General features: G+C 40.6%; 1 protein-coding gene across 5 annotated transcripts in view; it reads left to right on the forward strand.

The window, feature by feature from the left end:
* Nucleotides 1–20,979, forward strand: part of LOC131682507 (myosin heavy chain 95F) — a 117,899-nt gene that overhangs the window by 80,263 nt on the left and 16,657 nt on the right. For all 5 annotated transcript variants that reach the window (XM_058964038.1, XM_058964055.1, XM_058964030.1 and 2 more), the window contains 2 exons: nucleotides 6,121–6,442; nucleotides 20,829–20,902. In XM_058964038.1, the coding sequence (XP_058820021.1) occupies nucleotides 6,259–6,442; nucleotides 20,829–20,902 (258 nt within the window). In that variant the 5' untranslated portion in view covers nucleotides 6,121–6,258. The remainder of the gene's footprint in view (nucleotides 1–6,120; nucleotides 6,443–20,828; nucleotides 20,903–20,979) is intronic.

The raw sequence follows: 20,979 nt of genomic DNA on the forward strand, positions 1-20,979 counted from the left end.
CGGAAGGAGACATGTGGTCAGAATGGATGTTGTATTTGCGACCAGGACAACAAACGTTTAAGGGGAATCCCAAAGCTTCGGTTAGGGATGTGGCCAAAAAGTTGAATCTGTTCAAGTCTTTCGTTCAGAGAGCCGAGGACCGTGAGAGACTGCATCCGTACAAAATGCGGAACGCTCCAAATCGTGACGAACTACTGGTCTTCGCTGCCCATCACAAGTTTGATGTTCCGGAGGAAGTAAGGAAGCAGAAACTTTCAAAGTTTGCCAATAAATGCATAATTTGGCAAGCGCTCTGCTCATGTGGCAAACGGAGCGCGCCGTTCATGACTACCGGGACTTTAAACAGGAAGATCTATCTCCAGGCGTCTGTTTCCTCTACTGAAGCGTCTGTTTCCTCTACTGGGGCCCTATTCTCACAGTCACGTCACCTAGTGAGTAGAAGGAAATTTTGTTCTAGTCACTAGGTGACGTGACTGTGAGAATAGGGCCCCTGACCGACAGGGCCCTCCTGCGATCTTCTGGGCGGATCTAGCTTCAAATATTGTCCTGGAGTTATAATTTTAGACATGTTTTTTGATTTAATGCAGATTGACAGACAAAACTAAAATTTTATTATAAAATATGATTCTAATTGTCATTTTACAACAATTAATTGGTGTAATTGCTCCTTTTTTACCCTTTTGGCTTTTTTTCAGAAATACGAGAAATTTCTCGTGCTCTATGTTTCCATTGTATACAGCTTTTATATACAATGTTTAATAAAATGACAGTAATATGTTTATTTACGCTAAAATGTAATTAGGTTCATCAGGGTGGTTCAACATTTTTTGCGCCTTTGCATTACCTACTACTATTTACAACAGTACAGAGTCTCGGAAGTATTTTTATAATGTATTTGATGATCTAGTGCATAAACAATAAAACATGCAAATACAAAAGGTCCTTTGAACAATTTTGTCGAGAATATTGAACAAATACTGATTTTTTGATGGGGGTGGATAAATTTTTTTACATACTGTATAACCGAACACTTATAGGTAATTAATTCCATCCTATTGGCGTAGCAGCAATTGGTAAATCCTGTGAAAATTCAGCGTCTTTGGTTCCATAGGGAGAAATGTAGTATATTTGGTTTGATGTCACCGAATGTAATGCTCTTATTATTAACAAACCATTTGAACCGTTATTAATGATGGTGAATTTAACTGCTGATCGCTTGGGCAATCGGATACACGGTCGGGTGGAAAATAGAGTATACAAACGTAAAGCGGATACTTTGTAAGCGTGAGAGTAACCCAAACTTGTTCGACACTGGTGCGTGGTGAGAGAAGCAAAAGGTGCGATTTGAATTTAGAACAACATGCGATTAGAACTCCCCCACCCTAATCTTTTAGCAACAGTTTTGTTCATTTTTATCCTGCCGTTACAAGCATTTCCTGAACTTTTTTTACATAACACACTACTTTTGAGCAGCCACATTTAATCAGCTTTCGAGATGTGGAGTCAAGTTTTACTAAAAATCTGAGTTATGGGAATATTTGGAGTTGAAAGGGTGCAAATATTTCTGGCAGTAATTCGAACTACTTGGATACAAACAAAAAATTCTTAAAAAAAAACTAACAAACAGTTGAAAAGACTAAATGAAACAGTGAAAAATACTTAAAAGGATAAACAATGATAAATGAGCTGGGATAAGATTAGAAAATACCGCCTACAATAAGGCTGATTTTTTTTTAAAGCGTCAATAAAAATAATATTTGGAAGGAAACCTAGCCAAAAGGTACTAAAATGGAAGCTATAAAAATGGAAATATTCAGGAAAGCGTTATACGCATCTGTTTCGTCTCTATGTACCTGCCAGGGTAGTGGAGATAGATGGTGTAGTCACCGGGTTTGGCTGCTTCAAGCAACCCTTAACTGAACAGGTGAAGATTTTGAACTGTACGCAATTGTATTTAGCAAAAATCTACAACAAACTAGTTTCGAGTGACCGTCGCTGGGTCTTCACTTCCTAACTAGGCTCTCCTGGACAAGGTTCGTCTACCTGTTCTGTTGTTTGTACGGTTGGTAATGAAATGTATCAATCGCAAACATGTGGGACACACAGTCACGTCTGGTGACAATACGAAACGATGCAGCAAATAGGGGGATAAACTTATGTGTTTGTAGAGTTTCTCGCCATATGTTTTTTAAAAGACACCTATCAATCAAGAGGACACATTTTTGTTGATCCGTAGACGTCCAAGAAGAGAAGAAATATTTCCTCGTAGGGTCATAATGTGTCCCCTTTGTGGGTATGCCAACTACACCGAATAAAACCAATGAAAGTGCTGCCCTAAAGCAGAGGCAAGTTGCTCTCGTACTTATAAATTTGAGTTCCAGCAAGGAATACGCAGCACCTCCAGGAACATCAAAAATTCTTCTTTTGACGTGAGTCTTTGTTTTTTTTCCTTTCTTAAGGATTTTTATGAACGTGTCCACTGGAAAACAGACAGAGAAAAAATTACCGGAACGGTGAGAATGAAGAAACGGTGAAAATTCACCTTTTTATTGGAAACACCGAGAAAAGATATGTCCTCAAGCAGAAATCGAACCTGCGATCTCCCAGTCTCTAGTTGGGTGCGTTAACCACTCCGTCATCGAGGAACTGTGACGATGTCATCACATATTCCCAATAGTATCGTGATCACCGCTGTCGCCTCCAATTGCTCTCAATTGACCTGTCGACCCCCAATGTCTTCTATGTCATTCTAGCAATCGTATCCTTCAATGTGTAAGCCATCGAATGAGTTCACCGAATCGATCACTCTTCTACAGTGGAATTGCAGAAGTATACTCCCGAAAATCGATTGCTTCAAAATTTTACTAAACAGTTTGAGATATGATGCATTCACATTGTGTGAAACTTGGCTAACTTCCGATACAGATCTCGCTAGAGTTGGATTGATCCCTACGGGTATAATCATCTGTTTATCATGACTTCAATCAAGACCTTTGGAAACAACGAATGTCTCGTATGACCTCACACGAAACCTCCACTGGCAAAGATACACGACTGAAATATCTGAATAGATCTAGTCAACTTAAGACCTTCCTTCGGAACAGTACAAGCTCGAGTACAGTACGCGAGTCAAGTTCAGACTAAACCAGTACTCAACGTGGAGACGCGGTCGATCTCCAACCCCTTGGTAGGACAAATAGTGCTCTGTCGTGTACACGGAAATGTCTTCTACGTATAATACTTTCCCGAACGCTAGGACACCCACCAGCTTAAGGAAATACGCGACGTTAGAAAAGGCAATGAAGAGCTTGGTGAAAGCCAAAAAGACGCGGTTATTGGCACCGTTTCGTTGATGGATTAACGAGCGAAATATCGATTGGGGGCGGGCACGGACCGACATGTGTGTAATCGAAACAGTAGCAACGGGCTCGTGATAATGTAATATATTAAATGGACACTGTTTGCGGTGAAATTATAAGACGCGCAGAGCGCGATGATTCGAGAGTTATTTTTACACTACTTGCAGCGAGGTTTATCACGACACCACACACGTTGTTTGGGCATGATTCGGTTATTGTGACGGCACACAGTGGGGTACGAAATTACTTTCGACGAACCGCTAGTGCTCTGGGTATACGTTTTGTCAGTTTAGAGTCTTCGGTAAAGCATGACGGGAAAAATTTAGCGAGAACTTAGCTTTTGATTTGGATTACATGCAACTGATCTAGACAAGTTTTATCTTTTGATAGAAGTGTTGTTTGTTTTGATAATTTCATTTGTTTCGAAAACAGTTATACTCCAAAATGTATGTAAATAGCATTGTATAGCAACACCTCACAAATACTATTAAAAATGGCAATTTTTACGTTCATAAATCATTTTAAATTTTTTTCCTCGTTTTCTTTAACAAAGTAACAAGTAACATTTTTGACATATTTTTCAAAGACACCTATATTTCACAGCCTGTGTAGAAAATATCGCTTGTAGAAAATTACCGCGAAGAGGAAAGCCTCTTGCGCTCTAAGTATGTATCATGGGTTTGGTTAAGTATCTCGGAAAAAAATGAAGCTAGATCTTTACTCTTTTGGATTTGATGAGCATGATGACCGTACAATTCGTAGTTGCAACTCCGTGATTGAACAGACCAAGCAAAATTGCACGTATGGGGCCTGGGAGTAATTATCCATTCTCAATGTGCACGCTTCGAGAGTTCTATAGTTTGAATAGTGTAACAAACGTTGTTAAGGAGATCGTGTATATCTACCACTGCATCTGCACGTTTGCCACCGGAAGGAGTTTTTGTTAGTAGGATGGGGTAAAGAGTAACAAAAATCTGGATTACTGGTTTTACATTCTTCTCACGAACTGTCAATTCTCAACACTCATATATAATTCAAAAGTCACCGTTCACTCAGACAAAACCATGCGTATTCCCCACGCGCATTAAATGCCCGGTAGATTAGTTCCCTAGTAGATCAAATGAACACTAAGCAGACAAAGGCATTAATTTGCTCAGTCCAATGAAATGTCAGGTCGATTGGCATAAACCGGCGGATACGTTTTCCCTTGCAATGCCATCAAATTAAAGAACATTTAAAATTACATGCGACAAAATATGTGTAATTCTGGATATAATAGAATGAAAACTGCTTAATTATTTGCTTTAACATAAGACCGGAAAATATTAGTTGCACAATTAAGCGGGTTCATATTCAAAGATAGCACTGTTTATGAATCACTTTATAAAAATAGGTGATAAGGGACGCGGACGAAAATAGCTGACCACCACCATCGTTACTCTTTGGTTTTGATCTAGATAAATTTGAAATTATCTAGATCAGTTCTATCTATTGATGGAAGCTTCCTAGAACACAAATAAATCAATTATAACTTTTTTATTTCGCGACCTAGCGTACTATAATATCCAGAAAATTTATGTTTTAATGTTTTAAATCATGTTGTAGAATATTTAAAATCGGTACAATTACGAAGAAAAAGAGGAAGAATTCATCTAGAGTTTTCAGCAAAGACTCTTGGACTTATATTTTCTAAAATTTTACCGAAGACACCGATCCTGAATATGAACTTTTTGGAAACAGAAAAGTTTCAGATCTCACCACTAGGTGGATAATTCATTGATATGTCATCACCAATAGCACACACTCAATGCGGGTCGGTAATTTCCCTACAGCTGTGAAGTCAGCAAATTTAGAAACTGATATCTCAGTAAAGTGAGATTAGTTTGCTGATTTTCGGTGAAATATTTTGTCTCAGCACTCAAACGTCACTTTTACTGAGATCTCTGCCAAAAAATATGTTTGCTGAATCTCAGCTGTTGAGATTTCGGCAAAAGATGTAAAAAAGCTGAGATTCGGTAGAAAAAAATAAGTGTGCAGGGACTTTTTTGTACTGAAATTCTCTAAGACACTCCATTGCTTAAATTCAAAACTCACGAAATAATTACTTTTGACCAGCTTTTCACATTTTTGAACCGTTGTGCGTCTTCGAAGAATTATCCTCGGAAACTCAATTCTAAATAGTTTGCAATGAAAATGTAGGAAAATAGCGCAAAAATCAAACTGGGGCGAAACTTGTAACTAATATAAAATTAATACAAGATCGGCAGCAATTTCCCTGTAGAACCGAATAGATGTTTTTCCAGCCAATACATACACGGCTCGAATCAGAGCCGTACAGAGGTATAATTCCAATGATTCTGACACGACGCCACAGTTGACGGAACTACAATCGCGATATAAAATCGCGGGCGCGCACACACATACATACAAGGTCAAATCCATCAAATTCTATCACTTCATTTCGCTAGGGCTGGCTATTTTCGCAATCACTATCAAGTTGCACCTCTGGACTGCCGGCAGCGTTGATAAGTCTTTCAATTATCACGTCAGTATGAAACTATACTGGTGACTAATTTGATCAAGGGATGTTCGATTTTCTGATTCCACCAAAGAACTAGGTAATGATTATTTTTTGCTTTGCACAAATCCCGAACATCTCTGTACATTTCAGAATATCAAACCAAACCGTCCGACCCAGATAACACCATAATCTTATCTAACCGAGCGTCGTTTTTCTCTTCATTCTCTCCTTCCCGTGTAGATTGCTGCTACAGGCCGACGACAACAGCAGTCACCGTGAATCATCGTAGCGAAACGGCCGAACTGTGGCTGCTAGCACGCGGGCAGCGACCCAGGCAGCGGGTACCATATAGTACGCGAACAAGGCCACACCGACACCATGTGGGACTCCCAGCTGGTGTGGGCTCGGGACTCCCAACAGGGTTACATCCAGGGCCGGATCACGGAGATCGGTGCACACGAGTACGAGATACAACCGCTGGAAAGCCGACAGCCCCGGCGGAACTGCATTCTGGAGGATATCTTCGCTTCCTGCGAGGCCGTGTCCGATCATGACGATAACTGTGAGTAGATGATATTTCTTTATATGGTTTTGTTGCAGCGTAAATCTCATTCGAAAATTAATGTTCGTTTTTAAAAGGCAATTGTTTATGTATATTGCCTTCCGGAGGGTGTGGTAATTCAGTAGATGGTTGTAGCCTACTAATTAATGTGTAAAGTAATACGTCATACAGATGTCTACACATTGTACGGGGTATTGTTGGGAATTCGCATGGCAACCGGCTGGCACCTGCCGTGCAGGTCGTCAAGTCTGTGTTGCTTAGCGTTACACGAGATTCCACAACTGCAAATGTCTCAACAACAGTTGAAACTATATGGAATTGTACTCGAAGCTGGAGATGCTCGATTCTTCATGGATATTTGTCAAGCAAAAGATTGTTTGTTTAGAGAATTACTCTAGCGAGACAGGCCAAAGCCGCTAGCCGTAGTCGTATGTTATATGACGTAAACATTCGCGGTTGCTTGCAAACAATGGTTACCCAGCTGATATATAAAGACCGCTAATATTTGCAGTCGGATGGCTACATCAGATAACTAATGAAACAATGGAATGCGATTTTGTTAGGAAACGAGTGCAGTTTTTCTTTCGCCGCACTTGATTCACTTGTGCTAGAAGATAGGAAACTGCTACATATGTAAGCACTAATCAGGCATCAGTTGTTGGGTTTGTACAATACCTACCTATACTGCCTATAATCACATACTTATCCCATGTTTTATGGGACGGTCTGTCTATGTGAGACTGACTTGCGTGTACTTGCTGATATTGTATGTGCCTATAGGATAATCTTTTGATTGTGCAAACTGGTTCGCGTTGGACTGTTTTTCAAACGCACGACAGAGAATGTGTCCCGTGACGTACAAGCTAATAAGTAGTCCAATCAATTTTCTTGCAAGTATATATATATATATATATATATATATATATATATATATATATATATATATATATATATATATATATATATATATATATATATATATATATATATATATATATATATATATATATATATATATATATATATATATATATATATATATATATATATATATATATATATATATATATATATATATATATATATATATATATATATATATATATATATATATATATATATATATATATATATATATATATATATATATATATATATATATATATATATATATATATATATATATATATATATATATATATATATATATATATATATATATATATATATATATATATATATATATATATATATTAAAATTTTGTCTACTGCAAAGCGTTAGCTTTTGCCAATAACTTCGCTGAAGACAAAAAACCTTCATCTTTAATATCTTCAACATTATTGCTTGTTGTTTGTGAATAATCCCTTAAAACCAATTCAATTTTATAACTTTTTAGGTACCATCCAAATTGGGCATGTTCCGTGAAAAGGTTTGAATTGTCAAAATGGTCAACTTTCTATATTACAACATTGGCTAAACTCAGTCTCTACGCATCGCTCGATCGAGATAGAAGTGTTTTGTTTTCGGTCTGTTGGAAAAAGAACAGTGCAGTAATCCGCGTTCAAGGTTATTTTGCCATTCTCTGCCTCTTCGAGGTTTGGACTTTTATTCTTTTGTGCGTGTGTTAACCGTTAGGCCACATTCCTCAACCTTTTGTTCGTAAAGCGAGGATTGAACAATAACCAGCTATTTAAGCTGGACTGGTGCGTCGTGGGAAACGAGTATACAGATAAGTGAAATCCACCTTTTTGATACATTTACGGCTTTTTCCCGTCTGCGCGGGTGCTGACCCCGTGCATTGACGGTGTCGATGGCTTCCTCCCCGGATGGCCAAATGGAGATCGAGTCGACTCCTAAGGCTCTCCCCCGGCCCAAACAATATCCAGAGCTCTCGACCGGTCCCTTTGTGGTCTTCTTTCGGCCCAAAACAAAATCGCTGAATCTATTACAGATTTCAAAAGACCTAACGGAACGGTTCTCGGCTGTGATCGAAATAAAAAAGGTCCGCTTAGACAGGCTGAGGGTCGTGCTGACTAACTCAAAGCAGGCAAACGATATTGCTTGCTGCGAGCACTTTACGAAGGACTATCACGTGTATATTCCAGCTGTGAAAGTACAGTCTGAAGGCGTTGTCACCGATGACAGTTTGACATGCGAGGATCTGCTGCAGTACGGGGTTGGCCGTTTCAGAGACCGCATACTTCAGCCAGTGAAAATACTCGAGTGCAAGCGTTTGCACTCAGTAGTAGTTGCGGGGGATGGTTCAAAAACGTACCCCAATCTCTTATCGGTTGACCTTCGCTGGTACCGCTTTGCCAAATTACGTCCTCTTGCACAAGGTTCGTCTGCCTGTGCGTCTGTTTGTGCCGCGGGTCATGAATTGCACAAAGTGTAAACAATTGGGTCACACAGCCACCCATTGTAGCAATAAGGCCCGCTGTGGAAAATGCGGGGAGAATCATCTAGATGATTCGTGCAGTAGGAATGCTGAGAAGTGTCCTTACTGTGCAGAGAATCTGCATGATATCTCGGCATGTCCCGCGTACAAACTACGCGGGGATAAACTAAAACGTTCCCTTGCGGGACGATCCGAACGTTCTTTCGCAGAAATGCTAAAGAAAGCTACACCACCAACCTCAACAAACATCTATGCTCACTTGCCTCCTAACGAGGGCGAGGCTGATGACCCACAAGAGGGAACATCTACTAGGGCGCCTAGAAGTTATAGGAAGAGGAGGAACATTTCCTCTCCTAAAGTTCGTTGTAAAGGCCAGAAGGTATCCCTTGACGGGACTCCGAAAGTCACATCTATTGGAAGTGTTGCAACCAAACCGAAGCAATTAGCTCCTGGTCTCGGAGGATTAAACTCAGAGAAGGAGTTCCCAGCACTTCCCGGAACATCAAAAATCCCAAGTGTTCCTCTGTTTCAGTTCGAGAATAATCGGGGCACTGGAATTATCAAACTCTCGGACATTGTGGACTGGATAATAAAAACTTTCAATATAACTGATCCTATTAAAAGTCTTATGTTAGCTTTTCTCCCTACAGTAAGAACATTTTTGAAGCAGTTGACTGCTAAATGGCCCCTCCTTTCAGCGATTGTATCCTTCGATGGCTAACTCATCGAACGAGGTCACGGATTTGATCACTGTTCTACAGTGGAATTGCAGAAGTATCATCCCGAAAATCGATTGCTTCAAAATTTTAATAAATAATTTGAGTTGCGATGCATTTGCATTATGTGAAACTTGGTTAACTTCCGACATAGATCTCAACTTCCACGACTTTAATATTATTCGCCTGGATCGAGACACCCCCTATGGAGGAGTGCTTTTGGGGATCAAAAAGCGCTATTCCTTCTACAGAATTAACCTTCCCTCGATAACAGGTATTGAAGTTGTCGCTTGTCAAGTAACAACCAAAGGCAAAGATCTTTGCATAGCTTCCATATATATTCCCCCCAACACCGCGATTGGGCATCGCCGGCTACATGACATCATAGAATCCCTGCCTGCACCGCGACTAGTTTTAGGCGACTTTAACTCTCACGGTACGGAATGGGGTTGCCTTTATGATGATAACCGTTCCTCTTTAATTCACAATATTTGCGACAACTTCAACATGACAATTCTAAACACGGGTGAAATGACACGGATTCCTCCCCCACCTGCGCGCCCAAGCGCATTAGATTTATCCCTTTGCTCGACCTCGCTAAAGTTAGAATGCGCGTGGAAGGTAATCCCTGATCCCCACGGTAGCGACCATCTGCCGATCGTAGTCTCAATCAATAACGGCTCAAGGCCATTGGAAACAATCAATATTTCGTATGACCTCACACGAAATATCGATTGGAAGAGCTATGCTGCCGCGATATCCGACAACATCGAATCTACTCAAGAACTTCCTCCGGAGGAAGAGTACAGCTTTTTGGCTGGCTTGATTCTCGACAGCGCGAATCAAGCTCAGACTAAGCCAGTACCCGGCGCGAACATACAAAAACGTTCTCCCAATCCCTGGTGGGACAAAGAGTGCTCAGACGTGTACGCGGAGAAGGCCGCCGCGTTTAAGACCTTCCGGAACGACGGGTTACCCGCTAGTTTTCGACAGTACGCGACGTTAGACAAGCGAATGAAGAGTTTGATGAAAGCCAAAAAACGCGGTTATTGGCGCCGGTTCGTCGACGGATTAACGAGAGAAACATCGATGAGCACTCTTTGGGGAACAGCCCGACGTATGCGAAATCGAAACAGTACTAATGAGAGCGTGGAATATTCAAACCGTTGGATATTCGATTTCGCCAAGAAGGTTTGTCCGGATTCCGCCCCGGCACAGAAGATCTACCGCGCCGCGTCCCGTCACGATAACGCGAACGAAACACCTTTTTCGATGGTGGAGTTCTCACTTGCTCTCTTGTCGTGTAACAATAAAGCTCCAGGGCCAGACAGAATCAAATTCAACTTGTTGAAGAATCTGCCAGACTCTGCCAAGAGACGCTTGTTGAACTTATTTAATAAGTTTCTTGAGGCTAACATTGTCCCACACGATTGGAGGCAAGTGAAGGTCATCGCCATCCAAAAACCAGGAAAACCAGCCTCCGACCACAATTCGTATCGACCGATCGCAATGCTATCTTGTATCCGGAAGTTGTTCGAGAAAATGATCCTATCCCGCCTCGACAATTGGGTCGAAGCAAATGGCTTACTGTCAGATACACAGTTTGGCTTTCGCAAAGGCAAAGGGACGAACGATTGTCTTGCGTTGCTCTCAACCGAAATTCAAATGGCCTATGCTAGTAAAGAGCAGATGGCATCAGTGTTCCTAGATATAAAGGGGGCTTTTGATTCAGTTTCTATCAACATTCTTTCAGAGAAGCTGCACCAGCATGGTCTTTCAGCGACTTTAAACAACTTTTTACTAAACTTGTTGTCGGAAAAGCACATGCATTTTTCGCATGGTGACTTATCGACATCACGATTTAGCTACATGGGCCTTCCCCAGGGCTCATGTCTAAGCCCCCTGTTATACAATTTCTACGTCAACGACATTGATGAATGTCTTGACAATTCCTGCACGTTAAGACAACTTGCAGACGATGGCGTGGTGTCTGTTACGGGACCCAAAGCTGTCGATCTACAAGGACCATTACAGAATACCTTGGACAATTTGTCTGCATGGGCTATTAAGCTGGGTATCGAATTCTCCACGGAGAAAACTGAGCTAGTTGTATTTTCTAGGAAGCGCGAACCAGCACAACTACAGCTTCTATTAATGGGTCAAACTATAGCTCAGGTCTTCACAGTAAAATATCTAGGGGTCTGGTTCGACTCGAAAGGTACTTGGGGATGCCATATTCGGTATCTGAAACAGAAATGCCAACAAAGGATCAACTTTCTTCGTACAATAACCGGAACGTGGTGGGGTGCCCACCCAGGAGACCTAATTAGGTTGTATCAAACAACGATACTGTCGGTACTGGAATACGGATGCTTCTGCTTTCGATCCGCCGCGAACATACATTTCATCAAACTCGAAAGAATTCAGTATCGTTGTTTGCGTATCGCCTTAGGGTGCATGCAGTCGACCCATACGATGAGTCTCGAAGTCCTGTCGGGCGTTCTCCCGTTGAAAAATCGATTTTGGGAACTCTCATATCGATTGCTCATTCGATGCGATATCTTGAACCCGTTGGTGATTAAAAATTTCGAAAGGCTTGTTGAGCTCAATTCTCAGACCCGTTTTATGTCCCTGTACTTTGACTACATGGCGCAAAATATTAATCCTTCTTCTTACAATCCCAACCGTGTCCATTTCATAAATACTTCTGAATCTACTGTTTTCTTCGACACATCCATGAAAGATGAGATTAGTGGAATTCCGGACCACATACGCCCACAAGTGGTTCCAAATATTTTTTATAATAAATTCCGAGAAGTCGACTGTTCTAAGATGTTTTATACTGACGGATCAAACCTCGAAGGGTCCACTGGCTTCGGTATTTTCAATCAAAAGTTCACCGCCTCCTACAAACTCAGTGACCCTGCTTCAGTTTACGCCGCAGAACTAGCTGCTATTCAGTATACCCTTGGAGTCATTGACACATTACCCGCAGACCATTACTTCATCGTCTCGGACAGCCTGAGTTCTATTGACGCTATTCGCTCGATGAAACATGGAAAGCATTCCTCGTATTTTTTGGGGAAAATACGGGAGCTACTGAGTGCTTTATCTGACAAATCTTTCCAGATTACCTTGGTGTGGGTCCCTTCTCATTGCTCCATTCCGGGCAATGAGAAGGCGGACTCCTTAGCTAAGGTGGGTGCCATTGAAGGTGACGTTTTTGAAAGACCAATTTGCTTCCACGAATTTTTCAGTATTACTCATCAGAGAACCCTCGAAAGTTGGCAAACCTCGTGGAGCAATGGGGAGCTAGGAAGGTGGCTACATTCGATAGTCCCTAAGGTATCGACGAAACCTTGGTTCAAGGGGATGGATGTGGGTCGTGACTTCATTCGTGTGATGTCTCGACTCATGGCGAACCATTACACGCTGGATGCACATCTCCGACGTATTGGGCTCGTGGAGAGTGGTATCTGCGCTTGTGGCGACGGTTATCACGATATAGAGCACATAGTCTGGGCGTGTACCGAGTACAGTTCCGCCAGGTCTCGGCTTATGGACACCCTCCGGGCCCGAGGAAGACCACCCAACGTCCCGGTTCGAGATGTGTTGGCAAGCCGCGATGTCCTCTATATGTCCCTTATATACACCTTCATAAAAACCATCAATATTCAACTTTAACTGCCCCTTTTTCCTTATCATTCTCAGAAACGCTCTCTTCCACCTGTACCATACACCCACGATGGTTTGATGCGACTCCAAGGCGACACAAAACATCCTTGTCAAATGAGCCAACAAACACGGGACCTAAAGCACGAACATCACACGCACAACTCGAAATGTAGCCGATCAACATCTGAGCCGCACTACGAAATCGTCTGGAGAAACCCCTGCCATCTTAAGAACGACCACCCGGCGTCCCAGTACATGATTCTTCCTGATGAAGGCCACCCTGATTCTGTAATCCATCCGTTGATCTCCCGAAGTCTGAAACTGAAATAATATTCTCCCCCTGCCATGTTTGTCCACCCTACTTCCCCTGACTCTTATACACAGAAGTAACACCCCTCCCCCCCCCCCCCCCCAAATATCTTCATGAAGCATTTAGCTCTTCTTGCCTTTTCTAGTTTTAACTATTATATTATATGATCTCGTTGAAAATGCCCAACTCTACTACCACATAAAATAACTCTAATTAATGTCTCCGAATCTTTACAAAATTTAATCACGCCCTCTAATTATTTCTACTTTTAAGATAGTCGTATAAATTTTCCCCCTTAGTTAAACATTATTTGCTCCAATAATCTCATTGCTAAAAATGTCAAACCATATTGCCATAAAAACTAAATGACCCCCTAATCTTACGAAAATTATATTACCCCTTGTGTATATGTATAGCTAATCAATATGTAATCCCCTAGTTTTAAGTAATTTAAAATGTAAAACAAAACAAAATTGGCACCTTTAAGCTAACGCAAACCTGCCTTATCAAATAAACGAATTGGAAAAAAAAAAAAAAAAAAACATTGGCTAAACTCGTGTATTTTCGACGTCATTCGGCAATTTTTGAAAAATATAGTATTTCAAATAGTGATTGGTTGTTTACGTTGAAACGGTTGATTTTACGTCAATAGTGTTTTCGGGATACACCCAGGTTTTTTTACGCGGGGGATACGTACCGCGTAAAAAAACGCGTTAATTGAAAAATCCGCGTTAATTGGAAAATTCGCATAAATAAAAACCGCATTAATTTGAAAATCCGCGCAAAAAACCGCGTTAATTCAAGAATTCGTGTAAAAAAAACTTAGCAAAAGACTTTTTAGATTTTTGGAAGTTTTCTTTTTTTGCACGAATTTCGCAAATAACACGGTTTTTGCAAAAATATTCTTAGTCCTTTTGAATGCAAAAAACTTCGACTTTTTCCTGAAAAAAAAATTCTAAGTCCTTTTAAATGCGAAAAACTTTGAAGAATTTTGGCAGTTTTCTTAATTTTCAAGCAACTACTCGTCAAGACCATTCCGACAATATCCTTATTGCATGGGTTGTAGAGAATTTGCGCTAAACCGGAAGTCGCCATCTTGGATTTCAAAATAGTGTCTAACAAAAATTTCTAGCACCTACTCTTCAAGACCATTCCGCAAATATCCATATTGTTGAGGTGCGGGCCATTAGGAGTCTTTCATCTTTCCAAAAATCTTCTATGTAATTCTTTTGCATTCAAAAGGACTAATTGCAAAAACCGCGTAAATTGGAAAATCCGCGTAAAAAACCGGTCAACCCGCGTAAATGAAACCTGAGTGTACTTTCATGCTTAACCACTAAACACACTCTTTATTCTCCTTCCTGTCTTTTCCCACAGAAGTGCATCAAAGCATTACTTCGTGGGGTGGCTCTTTTTTTTTTGTTCACAAAGTTTTCACGGTTAACTGGGAATCTTGTTTGAACCATTAAATTTTTCGTCCTTTGAGCCGTGTAGCTTCCGACTTTCCTCTTGTACTTGTGCTTACTTGTACAGTCTCTGCATACATTAGACCGTTTAGATCCTCTGCGTTCTTGAGCCATTTAGTTCTTATCGAATCCTCCGCGGCGGTCATATAGCCCCTGTTTTTGCAAACTCCCGTCTCAATGCACCACTAATCTTGGATTGGTCCCAACGATGAATCTACCTTACTCCGACTGAGACTTTTCCGGTGGCGGAATTTCTCCCGATACAGATGCCCATCTCGTGAGCTACCACTTTTGTCACAAACAATCTATTCGGATAGTCCCCGGAAGTGGACCTATCTTACTTGACGGGTTAACCAATAGGTGCCGACGTTCGCTTTCGCCCAACTCCATCTTGGACATGACCTAACTTAATGCACCCGGTTGTGGATCCACGGTGCGATTACCCGCTGTTCCATTAATCCACCCGCTCGATCATCTCGCCATTTTTGAAGCAGAATCGATCTAAGTTACTCAACGGTTACGTTGTTTGGAACTAGGTTGGACTGCTGTACCGGAGAATTGGCACTGATGCGCTCGTGAGCAGCCTCCTCTTGCTACTGCTTATCGCCGAATTTCCGCATTCTCACAGGCGTAATCGACGTGACTTATAGCATTCAGTCGGTCATCAAATATCACGCCCAATTGTTTTACCTCACGCTTCGAGTCGTGGGTGTATTCTCCTGATGTGATTTTTGCTTTTCCGTTTCTAATAAACGCCGCGTCTGACCTATCGTCAGTTTCTTTTCCATCCATCTAGCCTTGTACTGTCGTCTCCGTGACGAGAAAGTGAAGGTGGAGATTACAGTCCTCCAGGAAGTAAATTGCAACTGGACTTGGGAATCCCGGGAAAACGAAAGTCTCGGTCAGCGAACTTTTTTTGTGCACAGAGCTTTGCAAAAGTAAGCTACGGGATGTTGATTAGCCCAAAAAATAAATTTTGTGTCAGATGCAGCTTTTCAGTTTCTTTTCTTAAACAACTTCCGGATTAAGATACCATTGTAATCGGCCGATACGAATGGTGATCGGACGCTGATTTTCCTGATTTTTAGATAGCGTGGACAGTAATATCCCAAAAAGCTTATTAAATATATTTGGAAATATTTGAGCATAAAAAAGTACAATTTTCATTCAAATATTTTTTTTTTCGTTCAGGAACTGGATTTTATGGAACAATCCTGAAATATTCAGATAGATCACTGGATTGGTTGAGGGGATATCGTTAGTAACAAAACGCAATTGAAACCAGCTGTGAAGCTTATTAGCTCTGGCGACGGCAGGTGATAGCCGTACAGTACATCCAATGATCCATTTTAAGAACGCCACGTACATTCAAAGATCGCTATCATATACAATAAGCCTCGTATGAATACGTTCACGTATCTTTTGGATGCGTGCAATGCTTTCACACTCCTATATTCAAAATTTTAAATTAATTTGACCAGAACCCATCGATATGCTCTGCCACGAATTCCAATGTTGTACAGCAACTCAAGCAACTGTATATCTTCTCAATCACAATAGTGATTACAACAATTTCGTTTATATATCAAAGAAAAATTATCCAAAAGAAGAATTTGTGTGAAATGAGTGGCAAATTATCAATACGCAGGATTGATTGAAAAATCTGAAAAAACCGACATCTTTTAAGCAAAAAAAAATACATAAAATCAATTGGTTACACGCATTTTTTTTTGTTTGAAATAAAACGGTACATTTTTATATTCTGGAGTGTTCCCGGGATCCCAGGATGCATGCAGGTATGCAGAGTTACTGTGGGATTTTTTTTATTGAATATTGAGTTTCCATTATCGATTTTCCACATACATTAATATAGAAACTCTAAAACACTTCTGAGTTAGAGCCATCGGTAAAAGCTATCGGTTGGCATATGGTCTATGAAACCAATTATAATTTAAATTGATGATGTCGAAAAAAGTCAAAATTGTTGCTAATCTAATGAGCACACTGTCGATCTCGACTTTACGAGCCGGGATATAGATACGATAGACCACCGTGGAGAGTTCAAAGCATGTAAAATCGCGCCGCCCTGAGTTTGTCAGAGTGAATCTTTGTAAATTTTTGTGACAGTTGAGAAGCGTTCCGTCCAGTCTTGAGAACTACACGCTAACCGTTCGAATGTTCTCGGTTTCGTTTGAGTCGAGGGTCACGAGTCTATTCAACGCAGTTTCAGTGTAGTATTCGGAAATCGATTCTGATTGAACCTCCATTTAGCCATCGGAAGAGAAGAGAGAATGAACAAACAAAACCTAGCCAGTGAATGCCAGTCCGGACGACGCACCGATTCAGTATAACCGGCTATTATTTGAAACATAAACAGGACAAAATGAGACAGAGACAGATAATCTGAAAAAAGCGGAAAAACAGAATAATAGGAAAGTTACAAAACGAACTAGAACAATGCGTGTGAAAATTTAAGATGGAACAATTTTCGCATCTATACTGGACAAGGCCTATTGTCTGTAGTATATTCGGAAGCAAAAGCAGAGGCACCCGAATGACAAAACGTGCTCACAAAACGACCATGATTTGATAGACCGTCTACGTACTTCAGCAGAATCTCGCACGTCCTCATCGATGACTTCATCGCACAGTGGGGCGAGCCCAGATATAACTTCATGTATGAAGGTTACGTGATATTCTCGCTAGTATTTTTCTTGTATCCGCTGAGGTATCAGCGACATTTTTGCGAGATTTTAGGTGATTTCGGAATTTTTGACAGCTTTTGCGATAACAATAATGTCCGTGAATGGCCGCGATTACACTATACGAATGTGTTTATTTTCTATTGAAAATGAATCTGTGCTGGTTCTGCGAAAACTGGCGATCATTGAAAATAAATTCAGTTTACCATAATTACTATTGAAGAAATCATTGTACTCGTGAAAACAAAAACCTCACTTTTAGGTCACCCTAATAAGTAGTAAAGTATATTGCTTATATAGTTAATAACCAAAAAAGGAATTCAGCGCAAATTATCAATCTTCACCACAAAATAATTATTTTTGAGGCAGCCTAATATATAATGAAGGTTTTTTTTTAACAAGTGTTAAATCTAAAACAATTTAGCGAACGAAAATTAATATACAAAAATTTAATGAACTTTTTCGATAAAATAGATATTTTTGAGACACTCTAATGTTTATTTTCAATAGGTTTTAATGTCAAAAACGAATTCAGCGTACCAACATTACATAAAACCGTCCTATTTGAACCGAAACGGCAAAGTTTTGACTTTAGTCCACCTTTTCTTCTAAATCGTGCCACTGTGCACCATCGATCTCGACACGATCGTCCTTCGTGTAGCAAGTAACGCAGCAAGTAACATCCTTTGTCTGAATTCAACTCACCATTACGACTCTACGTTTAACCGAGAAGCGTTTCTTGAGGTATTTGAAAATCCGTAATAAGTTTAAAGATTTAGTATTTTCTTTGGATCAGAAAAATATCACACATTGACCGTTCGAAAGTTATGGGTATCTTTTGAGTCAGTGGTCGGAGCGCTGATTCGACCTTTACTTTGTCATCCGCAGGGGAATCCGTTATCGGGAACCGGAATGAATGCAATAACTCCATTTACAGTGTGTAGGGATGATAGAATGAACGAACAGTATTTTGCTATTGACGCACCGATTAAGTTCAACCGAGTATTGTATAAAACTGAAACAGCACAAAGCGAGACCGAGACAGATAATCGCAAAAAGCGAAAAAATAGGATAATAAGAGAGCTACGAAACTAGTTATAAGATGCTTTTGAAAATTTGAGATGGAACTATTTGTACGTCTGAACTTGGCAAGGTTTACTGATCTCCAAACCATGTTTTGATGGACGATCGACATTTGATGCCAGGATCTTTAGAGAACCGAACGTCACCTCTGACCATTACTTGGAGAAGTGCATGATTCGCGCAAGTCTGTCCAGCATAATCGGTTCCAGGCGTGAGAGGACCATGCGACTGGACAGCCCAGAAGCTCGGGGAATGAATTGTTAAACGGCCAGTTAAAGATAACCTGAACGTAGCATGGCAGCAGGTCCAAGACCCGGGAGTACAACAATCACAGAGGTGTTGGGTATCACAAGTAGAAATCAGTGAAATGAGTGGCTCAACGGTGAGTGTTAAAGAGCAACAGACAGAAAAAAACTAAATTGGCTGGAAACCGAATGCTTGCAGCGGCTACTCGTCGGAGCAAGAAGCGATATGGTGAGCTGAGGGCAGTCTTCATAGCCGTGAAAAACGTGGTTACGAAAAAAAAAATGTACTCGCGGAAGCAGAGGGAAGTGTTCTTCAGGTTAGACCACCAAAAATTTAATAAATGATCAATGACATCGGTCATGATCAACGACCAAGACGGGAATCTGTTAACAGTTCGTACACAGATGGCTGCCAGGTAAGTAGAAGAGAAAGCGCAAATGGAACAAGGATCGAGGATAATTTGACAAGCTGTGGCACCACCCACGCTAGACAAAGTGCGAAAAGCTATTCGAGAGTTTGTTTAGAAGATTGGATCCGTTGGATGAAACTTTTGTAGACGAATACCAAAGCTGTATACAAAAAGGACGATGAACAACGAACCAAATATTTATATTGCTACAAATACTGACTACATTTCGAGAATATAATTTGTAAACAAATCATGTTTGTAGATTTGAAGGCCGCGTACGATTCCGTCAAACGAAATGGCCTGTGTCAGATAATAGGGTAACTTGACTCGTTTGTGACTTTGGATGGATTGAAGCAAGGTGTTGTAACTTGTTCAATCTAAAACTCGAAAGTGTGAAACGAAGATCTCGTGTGCATAGAAACGGCACTATCATCACGAGATCTCACGTGCTTCTTGGGTTCGCGGAAGACATTGACAGCATTGGAGCTGCTCATAGTTCAATGGCGTTTGTACCATTGTTTTGTTAAACAAGACAATGTACATGGTAGCTGGTAGAGAATGAGGCAATCAGAACGGTGTAAATTCTGAGTTGGACGGGTTGTCATCAAGTACATATATGTTGGTATATACTTGTGACGTTAGCCGCGAGCTAAAAAGGTGTGCTGTAGCTGCGAGGTGAACTTTTTACAGTTTTCGGAGTCAGCTAAAGTCCCTACTCCCTCGAAACTTGCTCTATACAAATCGCTGATACTCCTTGTGGCCGAAGGAGACAGACTGCGGCACAATGAAAAATGACGCAGACTCTAGTACCATGTGCTGTACCACGGTTGACTACAGTGAGCTGAACATGTAGCGCGAATGCCGTACAAGAGTTATGCTCAGCAGAGAAACTGGAAGAGGTCGATTTTTTGGGCAGACCCGCACTCGTTCACAGAGAGATGCTGGTGTATTCGAAACTTTAATTAAAAATATCACGAAATGCCCTACAGAGCGTTTGTCGAAAAATATTGTCAGCGGGTTAAATTGGCAACTTGATGTTGTGTTCCGCAGTTTTCGTGATTTGGCAAGGTATCTAAAGATGTAAGATGGCAGATGTTTTTATCTTTGGTGAGATAATGCACTCAGAATTTTTCAAGGAGAATAGCAAATTGGCACTCAACCAATGTTATGAAGAGCTGCAATATAACTATAATAAAATTTAAACCAGCTATTTTGTATTCCACAAAAATGTTTCTAATCGTCGTAAACTGTTTTTAATAAAGCCCCTTAAAATAACTCGAAAATATATTGTAACATATAGACTATTTTTGAAACCAGATAATTCCCACTGAACTGCTTTAAACTAATGTTTTACTTTATTATCCTCTTTCCAACTTTCAGGTGAATTAATGTTCCTAAATGAGGCTACTCTGCTAGACAATATCAAGAACCGATACTATAAAGACAAAATTTACGTAAGTATTATCCGCAAGGCTTCCAAGGTCTTCTGGTCTAACATGCTCTCCTTTCTTCCGTCCATCCACCTACAACC

This window comes from Topomyia yanbarensis, chromosome 1 (assembly GCF_030247195.1).
Source record: "Topomyia yanbarensis strain Yona2022 chromosome 1, ASM3024719v1, whole genome shotgun sequence".
Lineage (NCBI taxonomy): Eukaryota > Metazoa > Arthropoda > Insecta > Diptera > Culicidae > Topomyia > Topomyia yanbarensis.